At 39.5% G+C, this 20,812-nt stretch overlaps 1 protein-coding gene across 2 annotated transcripts in view; it reads right to left on the reverse strand.

Moving 5' to 3' along the window:
- Window positions 1-550: 550 nt before the first annotated feature.
- MRPS9 (mitochondrial ribosomal protein S9) overlaps window positions 551-20,812 on the reverse strand; it is a 71,832-nt gene continuing 51,570 nt past the window's right edge. Inside the window, exons 5-12 of one of the 2 annotated variants that reach the window (XM_036355390.1) lie at window positions 20,025-20,104; window positions 10,677-10,762; window positions 9,727-9,802; window positions 7,203-7,362; window positions 5,993-6,101; window positions 2,588-2,757; window positions 1,056-1,141; window positions 551-908 (exon numbers count right to left, since the gene is read on the reverse strand). In XM_036355390.1, coding sequence (XP_036211283.1) covers window positions 759-908; window positions 1,056-1,141; window positions 2,588-2,757; window positions 5,993-6,101; window positions 7,203-7,362; window positions 9,727-9,802; window positions 10,677-10,762; window positions 20,025-20,104 — 917 coding nt within the window. In that variant the 3' untranslated portion in view covers window positions 551-758. The remainder of the gene's footprint in view (window positions 909-1,055; window positions 1,142-2,587; window positions 2,758-5,992; window positions 6,102-7,202; window positions 7,363-9,726; window positions 9,803-10,676; window positions 10,763-20,024; window positions 20,105-20,812) is intronic. The other variant, XM_036355391.1, reaches the window with a different exon arrangement.

Raw genomic sequence — 20,812 nt, forward strand, 5'->3', positions numbered from 1 at the left:
AGAAAGACAAAACCTGCATGGTATCAATTATATGTAGACCGTATTAAAAAAACAAGTCAGACGCAGAGGAGGATGGTCCTGCCAGGGGTGAGGGGTGGGGAAACTGGCGTGTTGCCTTCAACAGCTTCTGGGCAGCTCGCGTCTCTGCTCCTGAGCTCCTAGCTTCCCTCTGCTCCTGAACAAGCTCGCCCCTCAGTGTGAAAACTGTGGGCCACTGCCCTGCGGGCAAACAAGTCAGGAGAGGCGAGCTCAAGCCCAGTCCCACCAGGAACTGCAATGCGCTTCACCTTCAGTGGGCCTGGGCTTTCTTGTCCACAAAACGAGGTTACTCGATGGGGATTTGCTCAATGTTCCCTCAGGTCGATATGCCAAGATTCTATGAATTTATACTTCTTCTAAAACTACCTCTGGAAAAGTTTACAAAAAAAAAGCAGCAGACTGAAGCTAACATTTTTATTTTTCAAAATATATTTTATTGATTTTTTACGGAGAGGAAGGGAGAGGGATAGAGAGTTAGAAACATCGATGAGAGAGAAACATCGATCAGCTGCCTCCTGCACACCTGCTACTGGGGATGTGCCCACAACCAAGGTACATGCCCTTGACTGGAATCGAACCTGGGACCTTTCAGTCCGCAGGCCGACGCTCTATCCACTGAGCCAAACCAGTTAGGGCAGGTAACCTTTGCAAAAAAGTAGCATTTGAAAATAAGCTCTCACAACCCAGTGTCTGATTGTGGCCTTCCCCCTGGCCAGCACTTATTGATGTGTGTTCGCCACACGCAGGTGCACGCGCCCCCTCCTTTCCTGGCAATACTCAGCGCTTCTTCCAGGTAAACTTCCTGCGGGCTCCCTCCTGGCCCGGCTTCTTCCGTTCGCGGACGCGCGGATCAGACGTGAGCAGTCCAGCTGCAGCACAGAGAGAGAAGCTGAGATAAACCATGGGAAACGCACTCTTTCAGGATATTTTCCCAAACACCAGCTACATTATTTGGTCTGCTTTCCTTATCGAGTGAGGACTGATTCCTTTCAGGTTTTCAAAACTGTTTAACTTACGCGAAAGCTGCTCTTGTGTGGGAGATTGCTATGCATGGCAGTGGAACTCCTGCTCACATCATTCCAGATGTGAGCGAACGAGTTTACTGAACACAAGAGGCAGAGAAGAAACACTTACACAGGGAAGTAGGAGGTATGTGGACACCAGATATTACTAGTATACAAGAATATACACATACTTAAAATATGATTTACTGAACATATTTGAGGAAAAAAAATCTTAAATCTTATTCTAATTTATGTCATCATAATATCCCTGGTATTTTGTTTCAGAATCTACAGAGTGAGTTTTAGGGTTGCATTCTCACGATAAGCAGTTTATCCCAGAAGAACAGTCTGTGTGAATTAAAGGCTTCCATGCTCCTAGTTAGTCTCCAGGAGCAATATGCTTCCCCCACAATTAAGGAGCTGCTCCTAGTGCACGGCCAATGAGGACCTGACGTGGACGCAGTCAGTATATCAGCAAAGACCACAGATTTCAAAACTTACGGCAATAAGAAAGCGTTTATAAATATATAAACAGACCACAGTGTTTCACTGTTTGTCTTTTTTTAAACTCTTCCAACACTAGTACGTGCTTAAGTATTTCATGAGGGGTCTTGTAATGACCGTCCAGCAAAGAAAAACTTCAAGTGCTTATCATGTACCCACAGCTTTTGCAATTTACTTGTATTTAAATGGCAGGGAATTAAAAATATTTTGAACAAAATGCAGAGAATTATAAGTGATAATGCTTTATTACTTTTCAATATGCACAGTAACTCAAACTAGCAGAATTGTTAAGATCCTATAAAATGATTTTAATGACCAGATATGAACGTCACAAAATGGTGAACTGTTGATGAACAAATGGATTGTGAAGAGGCTGACACATTTAACGAGGCTCAGCCGTAGGTGGCGCTTGTCTGCAGCACTGCTCCGGGAGCCAGGGGCTGGGGGAGGTGGTGAGTGAGGAGCCGCTGCACCCACAGCACTGTCACAAACAGCGTAAGGAAAATCTTCCACCAGAGCCACCTGATTGATTGTAAATGTCAAAGCAGGGCCCTAACGAACAAGTCTAGTGCATATTCATTCTCACACTTGTATCCACGACTATGTGGGTTACATGAAGCGAGAAAGATGAAATTCGAACTTAACATCACCATGGAAAAATGGAAATCTCCAATAATTTTGGAAAGAAATACATAACCTTAAGGGCTTCACCATTAAATGAAATAATTACTATAACTTTCCATGATAAAACAAAAACAACCAATCCATCTGCTAAATACAACTGAGCAGCACTGGATAAACTGGTTATGCCTTGAGATCCAAATAAATTTCCTCTGATGCTGGCTGGCAATGCCTCCCTTTTCTTTTCCCAACTCAAGTTCATTTTGTAGAAATCAAAACTGAGTAACAATGCTATAGTTCTGGGGCAGGAAAAGAGAAGGCAACGAATTGCAATATTGCACAGTGAATTGTTTTCTCACTGAGTTCAGGTAAGTAGCACAAGAATAAAAGAAACACTTCCCTCCCCCAGCAATGCATACCTTGTCTCATCCACTCGACCTCTTCCTCAGTGACAAAACTGCACAAAGCTCTGGCCATTGCCAAGCGTATGGCTCCAGCCTGCGCCGACCTCCCGCCCCCGGAGACGGTGCAGGTCACATCGTGCTTTCCCAATCGGTCCAGGAAGTGAAAAGGGAACATCAACTGTTCTCTAAAGCACAGCACCAGAAATGTGGTTAAGTTCACTACAGCACATGACTTTATAAACGGTTCACATTCTGACCATTTACAAAAGCCATATTGTGCACTAAGTGTTCATACTTCTGGATGAAGCCATTGCTGTATTTTCATCCTTTTTAATCAATCCATTGTGAAGAAACACTAATATTTCTTTTTAAAATATATTTTTATTGATTTTTAGAGAGAGAGGGGGAGGAAGGGGGAGGGGAGAAAGAGAAACATGGATGAGAGAGAAACATTGATCAGCTGCCTCGGGCATACTCCCTCCTGGGGATTAAGCCTGCAACCCAGGCACATGCCCTGAGCTGGAACTTAACCAGCAACTTTTTGGTACATGGGACAATACCCAACCAATTGAGCCAACTGAGCCACACCCATTAGGGATTTTCTTTTTCTTTTCTCTTTTAAAAATCCTCACCGGAGGAGATGTTTCGAGAGGAAGGTAGAGGGGGTGAGAGAGAGAAACACTGATGTGAGAAACATCAATTGGTTACCTCGTGTACATGCCCTGACTGGGAGTTGAACCTGCAACCTTTCGGGGTACAGGACAACACTCCAAATACCTGAGCCACATAGGCCAGGGCCACTGATATTTCTGATATTTAGAATGTTTTGCTAAGAGGAAGGTTTATTTCTCTTTTTCTTGGAAAAAATACTATAATTTACTCAAGATATATCACTAGAGTAGTCCAGGTAAGAAAGAACCATTAAGAAGAATCTAGATAGTTGAGAAATTGGTATATACTGAGGCACAATCCTAAATTTATAAGTAGATGAAAAAATACCCAAAGGGTAATAATAAAAAGTAATTATATAGCTATTGATTTAAATTAATCTGACTACAAACTGGTACATGGCTTGAAAATATTTCACAATTCATCTCTCTACTCAGGAATCCCAGATAAAATCCTGAGTTAAAAGAATCAAATTTATTTTGTTCCTTGTTATATAATAAAAGTTATTCTGGAAAAAAAAAAAAAAAAAAAAGCCCCACAACTTTCTCATTTCTATCTTCTCTGAACACTACTTCTAGGGCATCAATTCTATTAGCATGTAACTTAAAATACATATAATTGCATAGTCCGTTATTTCTCTCCTAAAGGCCAGGTGCATGAATTCGTGCACAGGTGTGGTTCGGCTGGCCTGCCCTGATCAGGGCTGATTGGGCCGGGCAGGCTGGGGGGAGGAGCTCTGGGTGGTTGGCCAACTGGCCCTGCCCCCTAGTTGAACTCCTGGTCGAGGGGACAATTTGCATATTAGGCTTTTGTTATATAGGAGGATAACTGCCTGAGCCGCTAAGTGTATCTCCTTGTCTACATGGCTCATGTCCTGTGAGGAATGCACTCCTCAGTACAGAGTGATGATCACTTAGAGCTGCTTTATTGGTTGAATGACAGAGCAAAGGCCTTTCCAAATCGGAAAGGTATTGATCTTTGCATTCCACAGTGCCACGAATATTGTAATAAACGGTGGTTGTGTGAGTGGATGAATGAATAAAAAATTCCTGAGGCTGCTGGGAAGGCAGCAGGATCAACCTTCCCAGTGATCTGCTGCTGTTTGTGTAAAGGCAGCCTAAAGAAAGGCCCTAGAAAGCAAGCAGTACAACCAACTTCAGCATTATCTTATGATCAGCACCTTGGCTAAGGTCCTGCAGCTGGGAAGCATCAAGCTCACCCTCCTCCGGTTCAGTGGTCCTGCCCTGGCCAGCACCCTCACTGCTGACCTGCAAGCTCCTGGGCTGCTCCGTCAGGAGGAGAGGCAGTCCATGCCAGTGTGGCCGCCGGGAGCCCTCCAGCTACTTACAGATGAGGTGGTTTAGCCACCCATTCCCACCATGACTAGCTTAGCTGTAGGTTTCCCAACAGAGTTTCCTAATGACAGAAATAAGATCTTAGATAGCTGTAAAATCTTCACACTATCCAGAACAAGCCTCGACTCAGACAATCCTTATTAAAAGTCTGTTGAATTCTAAATGAATAAGTTCTAAGAATATATTTTAATTGTGGTGTGTCTGTGTCTGCTCTGACTCCATTTAATGTGAATTAAACTAATTCTGCCATCATCCTCGCAGGGGAACAGATGAGGAAGTTCTTTTTCTCTTCATGAAAAGCCAGAGAGACCCATCACTTCAGCACTGGGGACTGCTAGGAGGAATAACATTTGACCGATATTTGCCTGTTCATTTATGATGATTTAACATACATCTCCTGAAGAAATTACTCTGCCCAGGAGCTTACACTGCATCAGCAGGTCCCCTTTCCCTACTGCACTGACCTCAAAACCTCTCCCCATTCAAGAAGCAGGAGGAGGGTTAGGAAAGGAGGAGCAATCATGCAGAGCTCTGTTCCTTGTGGATGACAGTAAATACTGGAAAGACAATAACAGTCTCAAGAACAGGCCTTTGCAGGAGTTCAGAGACCTGAGAGGAGCACATGTGGAGGCTCTGAACTGTAACACCCACTAATGATTCATGTGATTCGTGTCTGTTTCCCATGGGATACAAAGCTCGAAAAGAAAACTGCCATACTTAGCACTGGGGTGCAGCCAAGCCTCATGGGCTCTTATTTAAGGTGGAAGTGGTTGCTCAATCTATATATACTAGAGGCCCAGTGCACGAATATGCAAATTGTCCCCATGGGATTTCAACTGGGAGACCAATTGCTCGCTACGACGTGCACTGACCACCAGGGGGCGGCCCAGAAGGAAGGAAGGCCCTGGCAGCTGGGGAAGGGAGGCCCCAGCTGGCAGCCAGAAGACCCCGATCAGCCCTGATTGCCGGCCAGGCCTACGGACCCTACCGTGCATGAATTTTGTACACTGGTCCTCTAGTATACATATAATTTATTTCCTCTGAATAGGAAAAAATCTGAAGTGACAGAGCAGACTTTTTCTAATATGCATGATGGCCATGGCTGATTTTTGTTGTTGTTTATGCCCACCCCTAAACAAGGGAAACAGAAAGTGGAAATCTACTTTTCTTACATTTTGGCACAGTCTGCATTTCAGAATGTAAGAGATATCTGTGGAAAAATATTACAAAAGAGTGATAGCTTCCCTCTAGCTAGTCTGATAAATTATATTAGTAAAAAAAGAAAATCATTAGCAAAGACAAATGCAATCAGAAAAATCACAAGCCTTAATGAATTAATCATGATGAAATATATTTTCTTTAAAAACAAAAAGCAAAAGCAAAAGCAGACACTAACCTGTCCTGTAGCACAGGGAAGTAAAGCAGGTAATCGATGCCATTAATTTTTATTCTTCCATTTCCATGTTCATAAACAACTGCCTCTGCTTTGGCACTCTTTCTTCTGCCTTTAAAAAGATAAAATTTCTAATAGTAAAAATCTGAAAGAGCAGGGCTTTGAGACAATAAAGTCACATTAAAATTTTTTCTTCCAAATAACAATATATAGCACTACACAGGAAACTCTACAACTACTATACAAGTCAACCAAAAATAAACAGGTAAACTATGCCATAATCAATGTAATAGAGCTTATTATGTAGTAATTTTGAACACTACAATGACTTTAAGTTAGTTAAATATGAAGTAATTCATATTTATTTATATTACTTTAAAAAATCAACCAATTTACAGTGTTCTTTTATATTCAATAAGAATATATTTAATCATATAATTTTTAAATATTTGAAAAGTATAAGATATAATTGATAGAAATGAAAGTAATGACGAGGCAAGATGTTAAATTTGTAAGAGTTGCAGGTATATCATTTAATACTTTAATTTAAAAAATATATATTTTTATTGATTTCAGAGAGGAAGGGAGAGGGAGAAAGAAACATCAATGATGAGAGAGAATCACTGATTGGCTGCCTCCTGCACACCCCACTAGGAATTGAGCTGGCGACCTGGACTTGTGCCATGGCCGGGAATCGAACTGTGACCTCCTGGTTCATAGGTTGATGCTCAACCACTGAGCCATGCCAGCCAGGCTAGTACGTTAATTTTTAAAAGTCACACCATGTCAAATGTCTGCACACCTACAAGGAGAAGGTGAGTGAGGGCCTAAAGTTCTCAAGTCTCATAGTTTTAGCTTCTGATATGCAGACTGATGGGCACTTTCATTTTTTTATAAGAAACCTTTATTATAAATGTTTTAGTGTTTCTACCAGTTGAAAGTGTAAAAATAAAAAGATTTAACAAAAATATGTGAAAATAAAAAAGGGTTAATATGACTGTGTAGGAATGTGTCCACATTTTTTCTTAGGACATTATAAGGTCTTGCTTTTTAAAATTTCAATAGAATCTTAAAAATGAGGAATTCCAAGGTAGCAATAGCAAAAATAAACAAACAAACCAATCGAATGAGTCCCAGAGAGCAACAGCAAATAAAAATGCCTGTAGATTCACAGCCGTCATGGAGCTCCCTTCTCTCCGTGGAGCGCCATTACCTTCGCTGGTGCTGAAGGCCATTCCCTGCGCGTCATGCTGCACGGGCTCAATCGGCTGCTTCTCTGACTGCACAGTGACACTCCTGCGGAAGCTCTGCACAAACTCTCCGGCAGCACCGCCCTGCAGCAGCCTCTCCATCAGCCGCACGAACTGCGCGTACTGCACACAATACAACCTCATTAGAAGATGCAAGTGTAATTGCATTTGCTAAATTTTTTCTATTTTGATAGACTCGATCTTTCCAATGTTGCTTTCATGATGGTTTTGACAGGATGACACGTGGGCACCTTCATGCTGCTTTTAACGCAGCGTGCAGAGACGCAGCACTTACCCGTGGATCTTCAGGGCTCACTCACTTCTTTGAGAAACAAAGAATATGTCATTCAAAGAAGTCAACGTCTCCATATTTTGAAGACGTGAAATTGAGATTTAAATTCATTTTCAAAAAAATATTTAGATGATCTTCAAGAGTAATTTCTAGTTCTTATTAGAACCGTATTTAGAGGGGCTTCATAAATAATTTCCAGTAAGTTATGTGTAGTAAAATGGGAAGAGTTTGATTTTGAGAAAATGTACTCTTAAATTATATTTCATAATACACTTGGCAAATATATCTTTAGCTGTTCAAGCTGTGTTACTTTAATGTTTATGATTTCCTTTAAAACCGAACAATCAAGCTATTTGAAAATTCAAGAGATACTTGACTTAAAGGGCAACCTCTTGAAATAAATTATCCTTGCTACTCTGTGCATTTTTTTTAATAGTTCTTGAACATGTGATTAGAAAGTAAACAACTTGGTATTAACCCCTTAAAATTAGAAGTCAGAATAATCATTCTAAAGTGTTTTTGCAGAAGGAAACAACTAATACTTGAGATCCTCAGGTATGTGTAGTATGAAACCAATTCTGATCATCTTATTTATGTTTTTGCCAACCCTAAAAGTCACAGTCGTCTTTGTTACCATTGCCTTTAGTGTGAAAATCTGCTATTGGTAACCTGAATTATAGAAGAATCTCACTGGTAAGATCAAAAGCACTGCTTCCATTCCTGCTCCCTGTGATGTTACAATAAGAGAAGGCCATTTTCCGAGTGAGGGTGAAGCACTCAGCCTCCAGTGATGCTGGCCTGATAAAGCTCCATTCTTCCCTCCAACTACAGGCCTATATCCTTGGTCCTCAGCGATTCTCTCAATTCCACTGCACACAGTGTGACTACTGGTGAACCTACCAAGGGGGTAACATAGTCATGCTCATGAGCTAAGAAGTTTAGGAAGCCACTGACTGTTCCTGCCTCCTTCTTCTTGATACCAGACTTCAGCTGATAGCCACTCCCCAAAAGGATAGAAGACATACACATCTATGCACACCTGTATAAAGTCTGAGATGTTTTCAAAATAAAAAACACAACCCTGCAGTATGAAAATCAAAGCAACCAGAAACAGGAAACCATGAAGTGCCGTGTTCCATGGAGAAGCAAAGGGAGATTTCCTATTGAGATCCGAGTTCAACAACACCGACTTGGCAGTCAGGTGGACATTACCTCCAGACCTACCACTCACTCACCGAATGCCCGACACCTTGGTTAAGCAACGTTCTAATTCGTTAATTTATCCAATATGTTCAATGAGAAGAAGGGCACTGTCAGTCCATGACTTAAAATCTACTTGGTGGCAAGGCACACCACTGTTAGCCACTGCCAGGTAAGAAAAAACACTCTTGGAACAATTTTGAAATTAATCTACACTGAAATCTTCCAAAAATAATCTAAATTTAGAATATAAAAATATGTAAAACATCAAATTTCCTCTGATGATACTGGCATATATTAGGACATTTTGTAAACAATCTGACTGCGACCTAAAGCAGGAGTCAAAAGCAATAGGATAGCATTCACCTGGAAGCTTGCTAAAAGTATTGATTCCGGGTGACTCCCCTAGAAATCCCGAGCTACGTCTGAATATGAGGACTGCATTTTGTAAGCAGCATTCCAAATGATTCTGTCACAGGGGTTCTCCAGATCCAGCATGAAAAGTAGTGGCCTCGAGATACTGCACATAGGTCAGCCAAAAAGCAGGAAATTGTATGAAGGTCACCACGGGCTTCACTCCTTTCCTACTTTCCCTGTAACAGCACCTTACACTTATCATGAGCTTATAAAATGAGCTACCTGCTTTACTGAGACAAAACTGGCATCAACAGACCAGGCTTCCCTAGAATGACAAGCAGAGGACACGAGGGCACGTACACAAGGAGGGTCTGGAGACCAAGCATGTCACCTTCCTGACCACAGGCAAGGTCCTGACCCATGGCAGAAATCAACTATAAATATGTTTATCAAAGGAAAACGGTCTTAGGAACAACTACCTCTGAGGAACATCACTATTAGGGTTCTAAATACAATATTGTCTGCATTGTTAGGGCACAGGTGCCCTTAAAGTAAAATGATTAATTACTCACTTTTTTTTGTTGTTAATCCTCATTGAGGATATTTTTTTATTGATTTTTTACAGAGTAATTACTCACATCTTGATCTGACAGTTTTTCCACCAACATTTCTTCTAGTTCCTCCTTAATCAGCCATCTGCTGCCAATCAGGTCTCTGTTAAAATATCACATAGATTCTCTTTTAAATTAACCATGCAATTAGAGTTATATCACAAAGGATCCCACATGTAGTAGCAATTCTTGATTGGGAAACAAATTTTTGTACTATATAGCTGTAAAATTTCACCCAAGTAAACTAATTTTCAGATATAATTTTTCACTTCCTCAATCTACTCTAGGAAAGATACTCAAGCTAGCAAATGTTTTGTTTGAAGAGTTAACATGCCACTGTGAAATTAATTTGATAATTAAAGCCATCATATTTCTTAAAAATTAAAAGTTCACTTGTTTTTCATAATTTACTTCACAGAAGATGCTTTGAGTGCACTGTGAATCTGCCAATGGGCTGAAGTAGTAACACATCCAAAAGAAGGGCCAGGCGTGGTATTTACAACCTCAACAAGATATGCTCAAAGATTTGTGTCTTGTGCATAAGGATAAGTATGTCAATAACCAGGCCGAAATGTAAAAATGGTTGCTCAGGATGATGGATCTAATCTATCACTGTTTGCTAAATGAAAGCTCAAACCTTAAAATACTAAAAAAAATTTAAAGCATGTAACATTTAAGTGTGTAGCTATATACACAAAAATTCTGAGGCTGCCATACTCAAGTATAGTTATTAAATACCATTTAGTATATAAATATGGAAAGAAGTACCATAAGAATATAATCTTAATATTTACTTTCTCTCAAACAAACAAACAAACAAACAAAACAATCACCTACTATTTTGACCTCTAACTTTAATGATAAATGCTGAAATACTGAACCAATTTTTAGGCTTAAGGTATGCTTTAAAAACACCAATGATAAGTGGCATGTTAGTTCAAATTTTTCATCTATTTTAATAGAAGAAAAGAACTTACGTGGTTTTATCTTTTTCTGAAAACAGACCTTTGGCTTGCAACTGATTTTTATGTTTTTCTATATCGAGTATCTTTCCATATGTGTCCTGTGGCAAATAAAATACACATGCTAAAATAAGGGAGATGGTACATTATTACTTTTACTTTACATTTTCCCTGAGCACCCCTTACTTCAAAAGTGACCTCTTCAAATAATCTAGCTGCATAGCAAGTAATACTGAAAATGCTTTGTAAGAATACTATTTCTCATTCAAACTCAAGAATGGAAGAGTAATTTCAATGAGAATTTAGTATAATGCATACATTAACTAATTTTTAAATAACTAATTTTTAAGTAACTGTCAGACACAACTTCAGTGAAGTTGGTAAAAACTATTTTCCTTAGAGTCCCACAAACAGGAACAAAAATTTTCCTTAGAAAAAAATCTTCATTTATATAGCAGCATGTACTTTAAACTTAAGAGAATTAACCAGTAAAAGTTATGGCATTTACAGCTGAAGTGCTTATCTCATGTATATTTATATAATATTTAAGTCCTCACTATATACTTTGTATCTTAAAAATAGTGTTCTATTATATTTACTTTTCATTATCTGTTTTCTTTTATTAATTTACTTTCTAATAAAGTCTGCGAAATGTATGGCACTTGTTAAACTGTAATACAAATAGGGCAAAATTTTCCATTTTGTTAGAACTTGGCAATACAGGTTTACCAACAAAATACATTTTCCAGGAAATGAGTTTACACAAACAAAGTAATGCAATTGTTTTCCAATTTTTTGTTTGAGCAAACTTATTTGGATTCACATCCAATATGTGAGTATTCATCTATAATTACACATAACCTACTTTACTAATACCTAACAAACAAAGAGGCATTTTCAAAGAGTGAGTTAGACATGAGTGACGTTTTTCCCCTCGCTACTCACGACATCTTCCAATGTCATTAGCGAATGTCGGAAGACAGCTTGTTGCTGATAGAGATGCTCACCCAGATCACAGACAGTCTTAACTAATCATTTCAGATTTGAGGGGCAATTTCTTATGGGCTTTGATTATACTGCCATGTTATATCACAATGCTGCTAGTTTGTTCTAAAAGGAAGTATCCCTTTGCCACTGTCTTTGTATTTACCACTGCTTTCATTTTATTATTAATTCAGGAACCTATTTTCAGGAATCCATTTCTCTCATGGGGGACAAAAATGTTAAAAAAAGAAAAAAGAATGTAGCGGGGACAGGGGACATATGTAACATTTTCAATAATAAAGAATTAAAAAAAAAGAGAGGAATGCAAACACAGAGCCTTTGAGTTTCACAAATACAGGTGAGAAAAGCCGAGGCTAACTCTGTGGGCTGAGACTTCCCATGATAAGGATGTAAAAGTTCATTTCTCGTGGCCGGGGAGACTCAGCAGAGCGCTTTTGTTCTGTTTTCAGCAGGACTAGCAGAACTGACAGCTCATGAGAGACAAGAAAAGCAGCAGAAAGGAGAGAAGCAGCAGTCTGAAGCTATGACACGGGCTGAGCTACAGATTCTAACGGTGGACACGAGTATTCCAGAGTGAAACACCTACTAGTTCAGGAATTGTAAAGGTCAGGACAGCAGTAGCATCCAAGCCTAAGACTGGTTAGAAATGAAACTTCTCGCCCTCGCTGGTTTGCTTAATGGTTAGAGCGTTGGCCTGCAGACCAAAGGGTCCTGGGCCCTGGTGGGGGCTCATACAGGAGGCAACCAATCGATGTGTTTCTCTCTGTCTTTCCCTCTATTCCACTCTCCCTAAAAATCAATGGAAAAATATCCTCAAGTGAGGATTAACCAAAATAATTAAAAAAAAGAAATGTCACTTCACAGGCCCCTCACCAGACTTTCTGAAAAGGAACCTGGTAAGGCCAGCGATGTTAATGATGCCCCCAAGAGATGTGTGGTCACGCTTGGATCTGTACACTAGACCTGTCGAGAGCAGGGTTCAATGCGACAGCAAGAGGACAAAGTAAATTAATCTGCTTCTAGTGTCCTATTAAGGATAACTATCTCTACAACCACAGCCAAAGTACAAATCCATCAGCTGTAGCAGCAGCAGAACGTATGTGAACCATCTGTCCAACTAAAGAAAGCAAAACCTAACGTGAACCTTCACAGATAAACATGTCCCTGCTATTCAACTTAAAATTTTACAACTGCCTCCCACGCACTGGTAAGCCTCATTTGACTGTGGTTAGGGAACCTTTGACTCATTTCTAAAGGATCAATAGTGGGTTGTGACCCTAACTGAATAGTATATCAGAAAAACTTCTATGCACTTTTTTTGTGAAAGCAATTCTCAAGTGCCCTGAACAGGTAAAATAAAAGCAAAAGTGTCTGAAGTGGACAGACACTACAAACAGCATCACACGGGGCGCCGGACCCCAGCCAGACTGCCATGTTTGGGGACACTGGTAAAAGGATGGTGCTAGTTAAGATTCTGAGTGCAGGCCTAACCGGTTTGGCTCAGTGGATGGAGCGTAGTCAGCCAGTTAACCGAAGGGTCTGGGGTTCGATTCCAGTCAAGGGCATGTACCTTGGTTGCAAGCTCAATCCCCGGCCCTGGTCAGGACACGTATGGAGGGCAACCAATCGAAGTCTCTCTCCCACTCCCTTCCACTCACTCTAAAAATCAATGGAAAAATATCTTCGGGTGAGGATTAACAAAAAAAGAAGAAAAAAAGATTCTGAGGGGGTAAGTCACAGATGTTGTGTCTTTCAGATCTAGCTAAGGAAACATAAATCCAAGAGAACACCACCAACAGTAATAAGATACTCTCCCCTTTTTGTGAGGGTCTATTTAATTTCCTGGAATAACCAGGCCAACGAAAATAAAAATAACTGAACTGCTTCACAGTAAAGTTTCAAGTCAAAGTTTGGGCTGCTAAATTCATCATCATTTTCAGGTGGCTTTTAAGCAATTTTTACTTTAAGTCCATATTTTTCTTACTGTTTTCTTTCACTATGCCATTACCATCCAGTGTTCCACTTGGCTCCATAATAATTTATAAATAGTGCAAGTAAAATAATTAGAAAAATATGAAAAAATAACAAAGTTCATGTCAAATTTCAAGCACGGTAAATTTTGTTCATTTATGACAAATGTTAACACTTTGATGGCTGCAATCTGTCAAATTACATAATACTCATAACGTGTACTTCTTCAAATAGGGCAATATATGTAAACTAGTTAGCACAGTGCCTGACCTATGCTAATGGGCAAGAAATGGCAGCAGTGGTGACGTTTGACATCTGGGAGCCTAATAATGGAGAAATGATCTTCCTGGTGCACCATTTCTATTTTTCTTTTTTTTCTACATAATACAACCATTCCTGAAATTCTATCTTGGTTAGAAACAACAGTTCTCTGGAAAGTAGACTCTATAGCCTCAACTCCCTGAAGATATGTGTACTAATTTACATAAAAAAAATTCTTGAGGGTATAAAATATGCCAGGAACTGTCAATATCACAGATTATCACTGGTAGCTTTTGGTATACTGTTAAATTTCCACTTAATTTTTAAGGGACACTAGAGAATTAGTATGACACTAAGTTTGTATACTGTATTTAATAGTATCTTTTTAAAATATGACAGGAATAACCCAGATGTGAAATGCTGAATCATTAATCACAGTTATGATTAATATTTCATAAAATCAAAGTGAGCCTATCTACCCTTGTGCCATCAGATTTCCATAATGCATGAGTCAAATTTAGAAGGTGCCTAATTTGAACATACCAGATGCTCAGGTTCAGGAAAGAAGTGCTTAAACTAAACCCTCCTGAGCAGTATGATTTTTGGTCTAAAAAAAGCTGATTTTAGTCTTCTAAAACCTGATTTGGCTGTATTAATCATGTAGAAATTCCAAATTTAGGAAGGGTAAACAAATAACGTTTCTTGGGAGAATGGCATAGGAAAAGTCAACTGAATTTTGACGAACTTATTTCCAGTTAACATACTACTGATAATTACTATCTTAGATACTAGACACAAACAAAAAAGCAACACAGTTAAAATTATATATTTGTGTTTTTTATCACAGAAAATCAATTTCCTAAATAACAGTTTTCTAGATTTTATGGCTACTGGCATATACAAAATCAAATGAGATAAATATAAATATAATTCATTTATCATAGTTTCTGCTATTTATCTAAAGTTCCAAGCAACATAGTTCTTTTGTATGCTCTTGCCATCACTCTGTGAAAACAATATGCTATGTAGTTTACACATCACACAGTGCTAGTCAACATAAAAAGGGAAATAGACTCTTATACATGGCATACAGAAAAGTACTTTGGGAAAGCACACACAGGAGTAATTACATAAAAAAGCTTGTAACTCTCATACCATATACTTTTACTATTCAAAGTAAGGCTTCACCACATATTATAATAACAATTATACCATTATAAGAGTAATCTGATTAAAACCACAGAGGCAATAAGTTGAATCAGCTTTTAAAATTTAATTTTTAATCGTTACATTTAGTACATGCAAGATATAAAATGGTAATTATTCTAATGCATATTAAAGGTACTTCAGGAACAGCAGTTTCTGTTGCCGAGCTAATTCCTGAATTGACGCCTGCTGTCAAGAAGTCTTAGAAGAGCCCACGAAATGCCAGCATCCGTCTGTAGCTTTCTAAAACCAAGCCCTTTGCATAGCGTAGGCATTCCATAACGCCTCACGGTGAGAAGGCTCCCTGTTTTAATTCCATTTTTACAGATACAAGCAGAACATCAAGAGCTTTCAATATTCATCGCAAGGTTACAAAGATGTGAAGGAGGTGAGGCCTGTGACTGCAGGTCCCAGGAGAGGGCTTTCAGAGTCTGGAGTCTTCGCCCGAGGAGCCCCACGCCGCTCCTGGCTGCTCTGCACACGCCTGCACACGACCACAGAAGGCCACGCCAGTCACTTAAAACAAACTGGAGGATTTTTAAAAAAGCCTTCTTTCAAAAGGCAGCAAATCTTGATTATGCGTAAGTTATCGGAATTAGAATTACTTGGTTTTGTTCCAGATTTTTTTTTAATTCAGCAGAGTAGTTTAAGTATATAATGATCTACGTATTCCCTAATTTTATACTTTTATTGGAGTAAAAATTTCATCTGTGACCATGTGATTCCTTCAATTTATAAAAATACTTTGAAAATACTCCATTGTTTACTGTAAAACTTGCCCTAAACTATCAATGAGATTTCTATAAGATGATTATTCCCACTGCAGTTTTTAGAGCTGACTAATCTTACCTTAAAGACTGGGGAGGGGAGCGCATGTAAAATTTCAATGAACTCTTACTGCACTTGACAGCTTAGCGTTTTAATACGCTTTCCGGCCTTCCCCGAGCACTAGTTTCCCTGAATTTTTAAAAGGCGTTCTGGGCAGAACGGGCTCCGGACCCAGCATGTTTCAGCAGCAGTGCGTTAACGCCACACGTTTCTTCACTGAAGGACTTCACAGAGCTGCTCACACTAATAAGTATCTTCTTATTAGTTTCTCAGTCTGCCGCCTTCCCACACTAACTTAACTTCAGAGACCCTTTCTTGGAGATTATTTTATAACCTGTGTGCCTCAGAAAACACGTTGGGAAAGCTGCATATAAACATGGGGACATAATGAATCATATTTTACAAACGGGTTCCCACTTCAGAGTGAAATAATCACCCCCTATAATGAGTTTTAGATAATTTCCAACTCATTGTTTTGTGAGTGAATTTTAAAAATTTCAGAAATGTATGTATTAATAAAATGAGTCAATCTGAATTAACATTTTTCTGAAAATCTAAGGACCTGAGGTCAAACTCAACCATAGTGGCCTTGCTCAGGATTGCAGCCCACTGTCCCCTTCACCACTGGCTCGGTTGGCCCGGACAGGCTGCAACTGCTGCGGACAAGGGCTACCCCTGGCAGGCTGGTGCACCCAAAGAGCACATCCTTCTGGCCTATCCCTTACTGGTCCCTCACCTAGACCCCAGCCACTCACAACGCAGTTGCTCAATGGCCTAATAACATTGCACAGACATCCCTCTTCAACAAGTCTTCCCTTTCCTCTACACTTCTGCTCAGCTGTTCTAGGAAACTTCTTTTCTTCTTCCTCTAGTTCTTCATTCTGCTCCTGAAACCCTAAACTGAAACTCTTAAGTCACGTCTAAAAAGTATACAAGTTCTATTGGCAAGTGGCTGTGAAAGAAACAGAAAGCCGTCCATTTGGGTGAAAAAGACAGATGAGCAGTGCCGTCAGGGCTGGAGCTCCCTCTTCAGTTCTCACCACCCTTCGAGAGACTCTTGAAGTCTCCTGCTTCTTCTTACCTAAAGGACGGTTTATTGCTTAAGGAATCAGCTGCTAGCACTGTTTTATACTTCTTTTCACTACACATGGACATCATATTCGCTACATTATAAGTGGCATGTTACCAACTTTCCCAGGAATGTGAAGCAGTATATCACTGTCCATAGGAAAATGCAGTTCTAACTCACCTGCTAACGAACCTTCAGAAAGTAACACACAAGTCAGAGACCCGATGGATCAGCAAACTTTCCATCACTTTATTCTTTCCTATACTTCATTTCAATGGAACAATAAATTGCTTCTTGCTTTTCATCTTCATCCTCCCTCAAAAATCTCCCTGCTTCTCCACAAAAATTAGATGGTCCAATTATAGGCCAACTGGACAGTGTTCACCAAAGCATTATATATCCTTAACTGTAAGCTGTATCAGGACTCCCTTCTATTAGTTGCTATAATGTAATATATAGGCTTAACATGCAAGCAGGGACTAAATACTAAAAGGAAGACTGGCACAGAGGACAGGATGGTTAAATGGCACCAGAAAGGTCTCCTTTTAGAACTGCACACATGCTCTAGGCCTGTGTCTTTGTGTCAGAAAGCTTGGCCGATGACTGCCATGCTTCAATTGGGAAAACTGATATGGCTCAGTATCTTTTACATCGTCACATGAAAAGCAATTGCATCAACAAAAAGAAATGGAAACAACCAACAATCATTCATTTCCAAGTGCTTAACGCCCATAGGCTCTGGGGCCTACCCCCTTGCTGCAGCAGAGGGCAGGAGTGGACTCACATAACAGAGAATGGAACAGCAGCCCCACCACCAAGAGAGGGCAGAACAAAGGAGAGAGCAAACACGTGAAGCAATTTCCATTTACATTGTTTTACTTTATGTGCAGTAAGCCCACCAGTCCTGTAAGCCCACCAGCAAGCACTGAGTCACATGCTATTTAAAGCAGCAAACCGAATCTGAGATGATGTTGGTCTGCATGATCTTGGAAACGAGACTGGTGTGACTAGAACTGTAATTAATAACAAGTGCCACAGATGATGCTAAAGTGATGGGCATACATTTAGGAAAACATTTATCCTTTTCCCCATACATATAATTACTTTAAAATTCCATAAAACACATTGTTGAAAATACAAGGTTTTATGATAATTTGAATTAAAATTAAAATGCTCAAGTTAACCCCAAATATCTGTAATTCCTATCTGTAAACTGTTCTGATCAGCATTAAACCAAACCTAAACCCCATACAGTTTGGGAAGTTCAAAACACCCAAAAAAACAAACTGACCTAAATTAAATTACAGAATTTAACTGAAATATAAAAGCCAAAGAACTCTCCTATATGTAACAGGAACCACATTACTCAAAAATTAAGTTTAGTAATCAGATATAATTTGACTTTTCAGTCAGAGTGTGCTATTTTATTCACTGAGAAACTAACCAGTTTCTTGAGCAATACCTTTTTAAAAGACATAAACAAAAATAAAGTTAGGCCTCTCTTACAATGTGTAATTTCTTCATTATGATGGAATGCAGCAAAACATCTTGCCCTTGGGTTGCTCAGTTTCAGCCAAAACAAATGCAAATGGCTTGTGGGCTGACAGCTGTTTGATAAGGCGCCTGCACAAGACCTGCATGCTTTACTTTCTCCCGTGAAACTTGGGATGAAAGGCAGGAGGCAGGAAGGGAATTAATGTAGCATACAGTCTAAAGGCAATGCTACAGCCGTGATTAAGTAGAAAAGTTAAAAGGCACAGATTTTCCACAGCTTCGCTGCGTGCAACCCATCCGTGTAACAAGTTGACAGGCCTAGCGCGTCAGCTCCATCATCCCCTCCGACAGCTAAAACGCAGCACTGCATCCCTTTTCAGAGGAAATTTGCGTCTGCACCATGAAGCGTTGTACATTATTTCTTAGCACTGCAGGGGGCTTAAGTCCATATGGAACCTTCACAAATATTACCACAGATCAAACCAGCGGCGTCTGCAGGCAGATTTGACATACCTATTTAAATGAACAGCAGGGGTCCTCGGGCAGCCTCGGGCTGTGCAGAGACAACCTCAGCGGAACGCCTGCGCCTCAGCTCCATTACTCAGCAAAGATACACTCCACATTTATCATTCATTTCATTTCTGCCAGGGCAAGAAGCTCATTTGCCCAAGGTCAACAAAAATGAAAATAAGGTTTTCTTTTTTTCTCCCCCAAGAAATAAATGTACCTGACAAGTGAGGATTTTGTCCTTTGGGTTTCAGTCCTAAAGAGCAGAGGAAATGTGTGCATGGGATTCAAGCAACCTGAAATCAATGGGGGAAGTAGGGGAGGAGGGGACGGGACCCAATAAATACTCTAAAAAGTCATACAGTGAATAAAGTAAAACTTGACATGTTCTAAGAATGAAATGGGTTCTGTTGCTCAAACCTGGATATTGGCATCCAGGTCACCCCAGTAGTTATTCTGGGGAATTCCTGAGTTTACGCACTATCACACACTTTGACTCTGAAAAGGAAACTTCCAGGATACTCCAATGCAGGTGGAAGTCAACGTAATAAAATAATTTCTTGGGTCTATTTTCTAGTCTTGCTAGACTCATACACTGCATAAGTCTATGAGGAGCAACAACTGTACCTAAGTAACAAGTACAGTTAACTGTCTGGCTCTCTCCCAAGGTGCCTTGCAGCTCCCACCACACTCCATAGACATCCACACAGACTCGGCCTTGCCCAGCCTCACGTTTTACCTGGACTGCACTGCACATACACGCACTATGGCTAAGGGAGCATCTATCTCCTATCAGTAAAAGCATTTGAAAGACAAACCACTCTGTTATAAATTCTATAATGTTTACCTTTAGAAAAATGAATAAAATATAAAGCTTTTAACATACTGTCTTACCTCTAAAAGTCTTATTTTTGTCGATTATGAACCATTCTAGGTACACCGTGAAGCTTAGCAAAATCTCTGGTATAATCAGTTACTTAGCTTACAGTTCCTATTATTTATCGTAAATGTAATATACTTACATGCATTAATGAGTAGTATGACTGCTTGCCAGTATAAAAGAGATAATGAAATGGACGGCCATCTTCTCCCCACTGGGTTGCTGATAAAAAGCCAGAGGAAAACAAATAAATGAATAAAATAAAATTCATGGAAAGGGACCAAATAGATGTATTTAACTGCAGTTATGAGACACATTAGTAATTCTGATTAACTTTCAAAGTAACAAAAACATTAATATTTAATATTTAGTTTAGCATGTTTAACATGTAAATATTTAGGCTACTTATTTAATACCCATTGACATAAAACAATGTATTTGAGTAACTATTCTAAATATCTCACCATAAGAATTTCTATAACTTCTTTGAAATAAACACACATAAAATAGCTAAAATCATCCTGTTAGGACAAAAATATTTTGGTGTGACTGCAAATACAATGCACTCCCATATTCTTAAAACCAAAAACTGCTAGTCAATAATGTACTTCATTCAGAAAATTAGAAACAGGCATAATAAAAAAAAACTAAGTGGATTTTTCCATGCCACATGATTTATTTCAACTGTGACGACATACCTCCAAACGTTTAAAATGTCTAAAACTGAAGCGGCCCCCAAAAGGTGCTTTGTGTAATTCCCTTTAAAATACAGATGGCCATTCACCTCTAACAAACACCAAACAAACTGCGAGTGGAGTCCCTGTAGTAAATAAATCAAATACCAACTCCATGCCCTTTGCCCATGTTCCTCTTGTTTCTGTTAACAAGTTGTAGGAACTCTAATACGTTAAAAATTATACTCCTCTGTCC

Source organism: Myotis myotis, unplaced genomic scaffold, assembly GCF_014108235.1.
Source record: "Myotis myotis isolate mMyoMyo1 unplaced genomic scaffold, mMyoMyo1.p scaffold_m19_p_22, whole genome shotgun sequence".
NCBI classification, from domain to species: Eukaryota; Metazoa; Chordata; class Mammalia; order Chiroptera; family Vespertilionidae; genus Myotis; species Myotis myotis.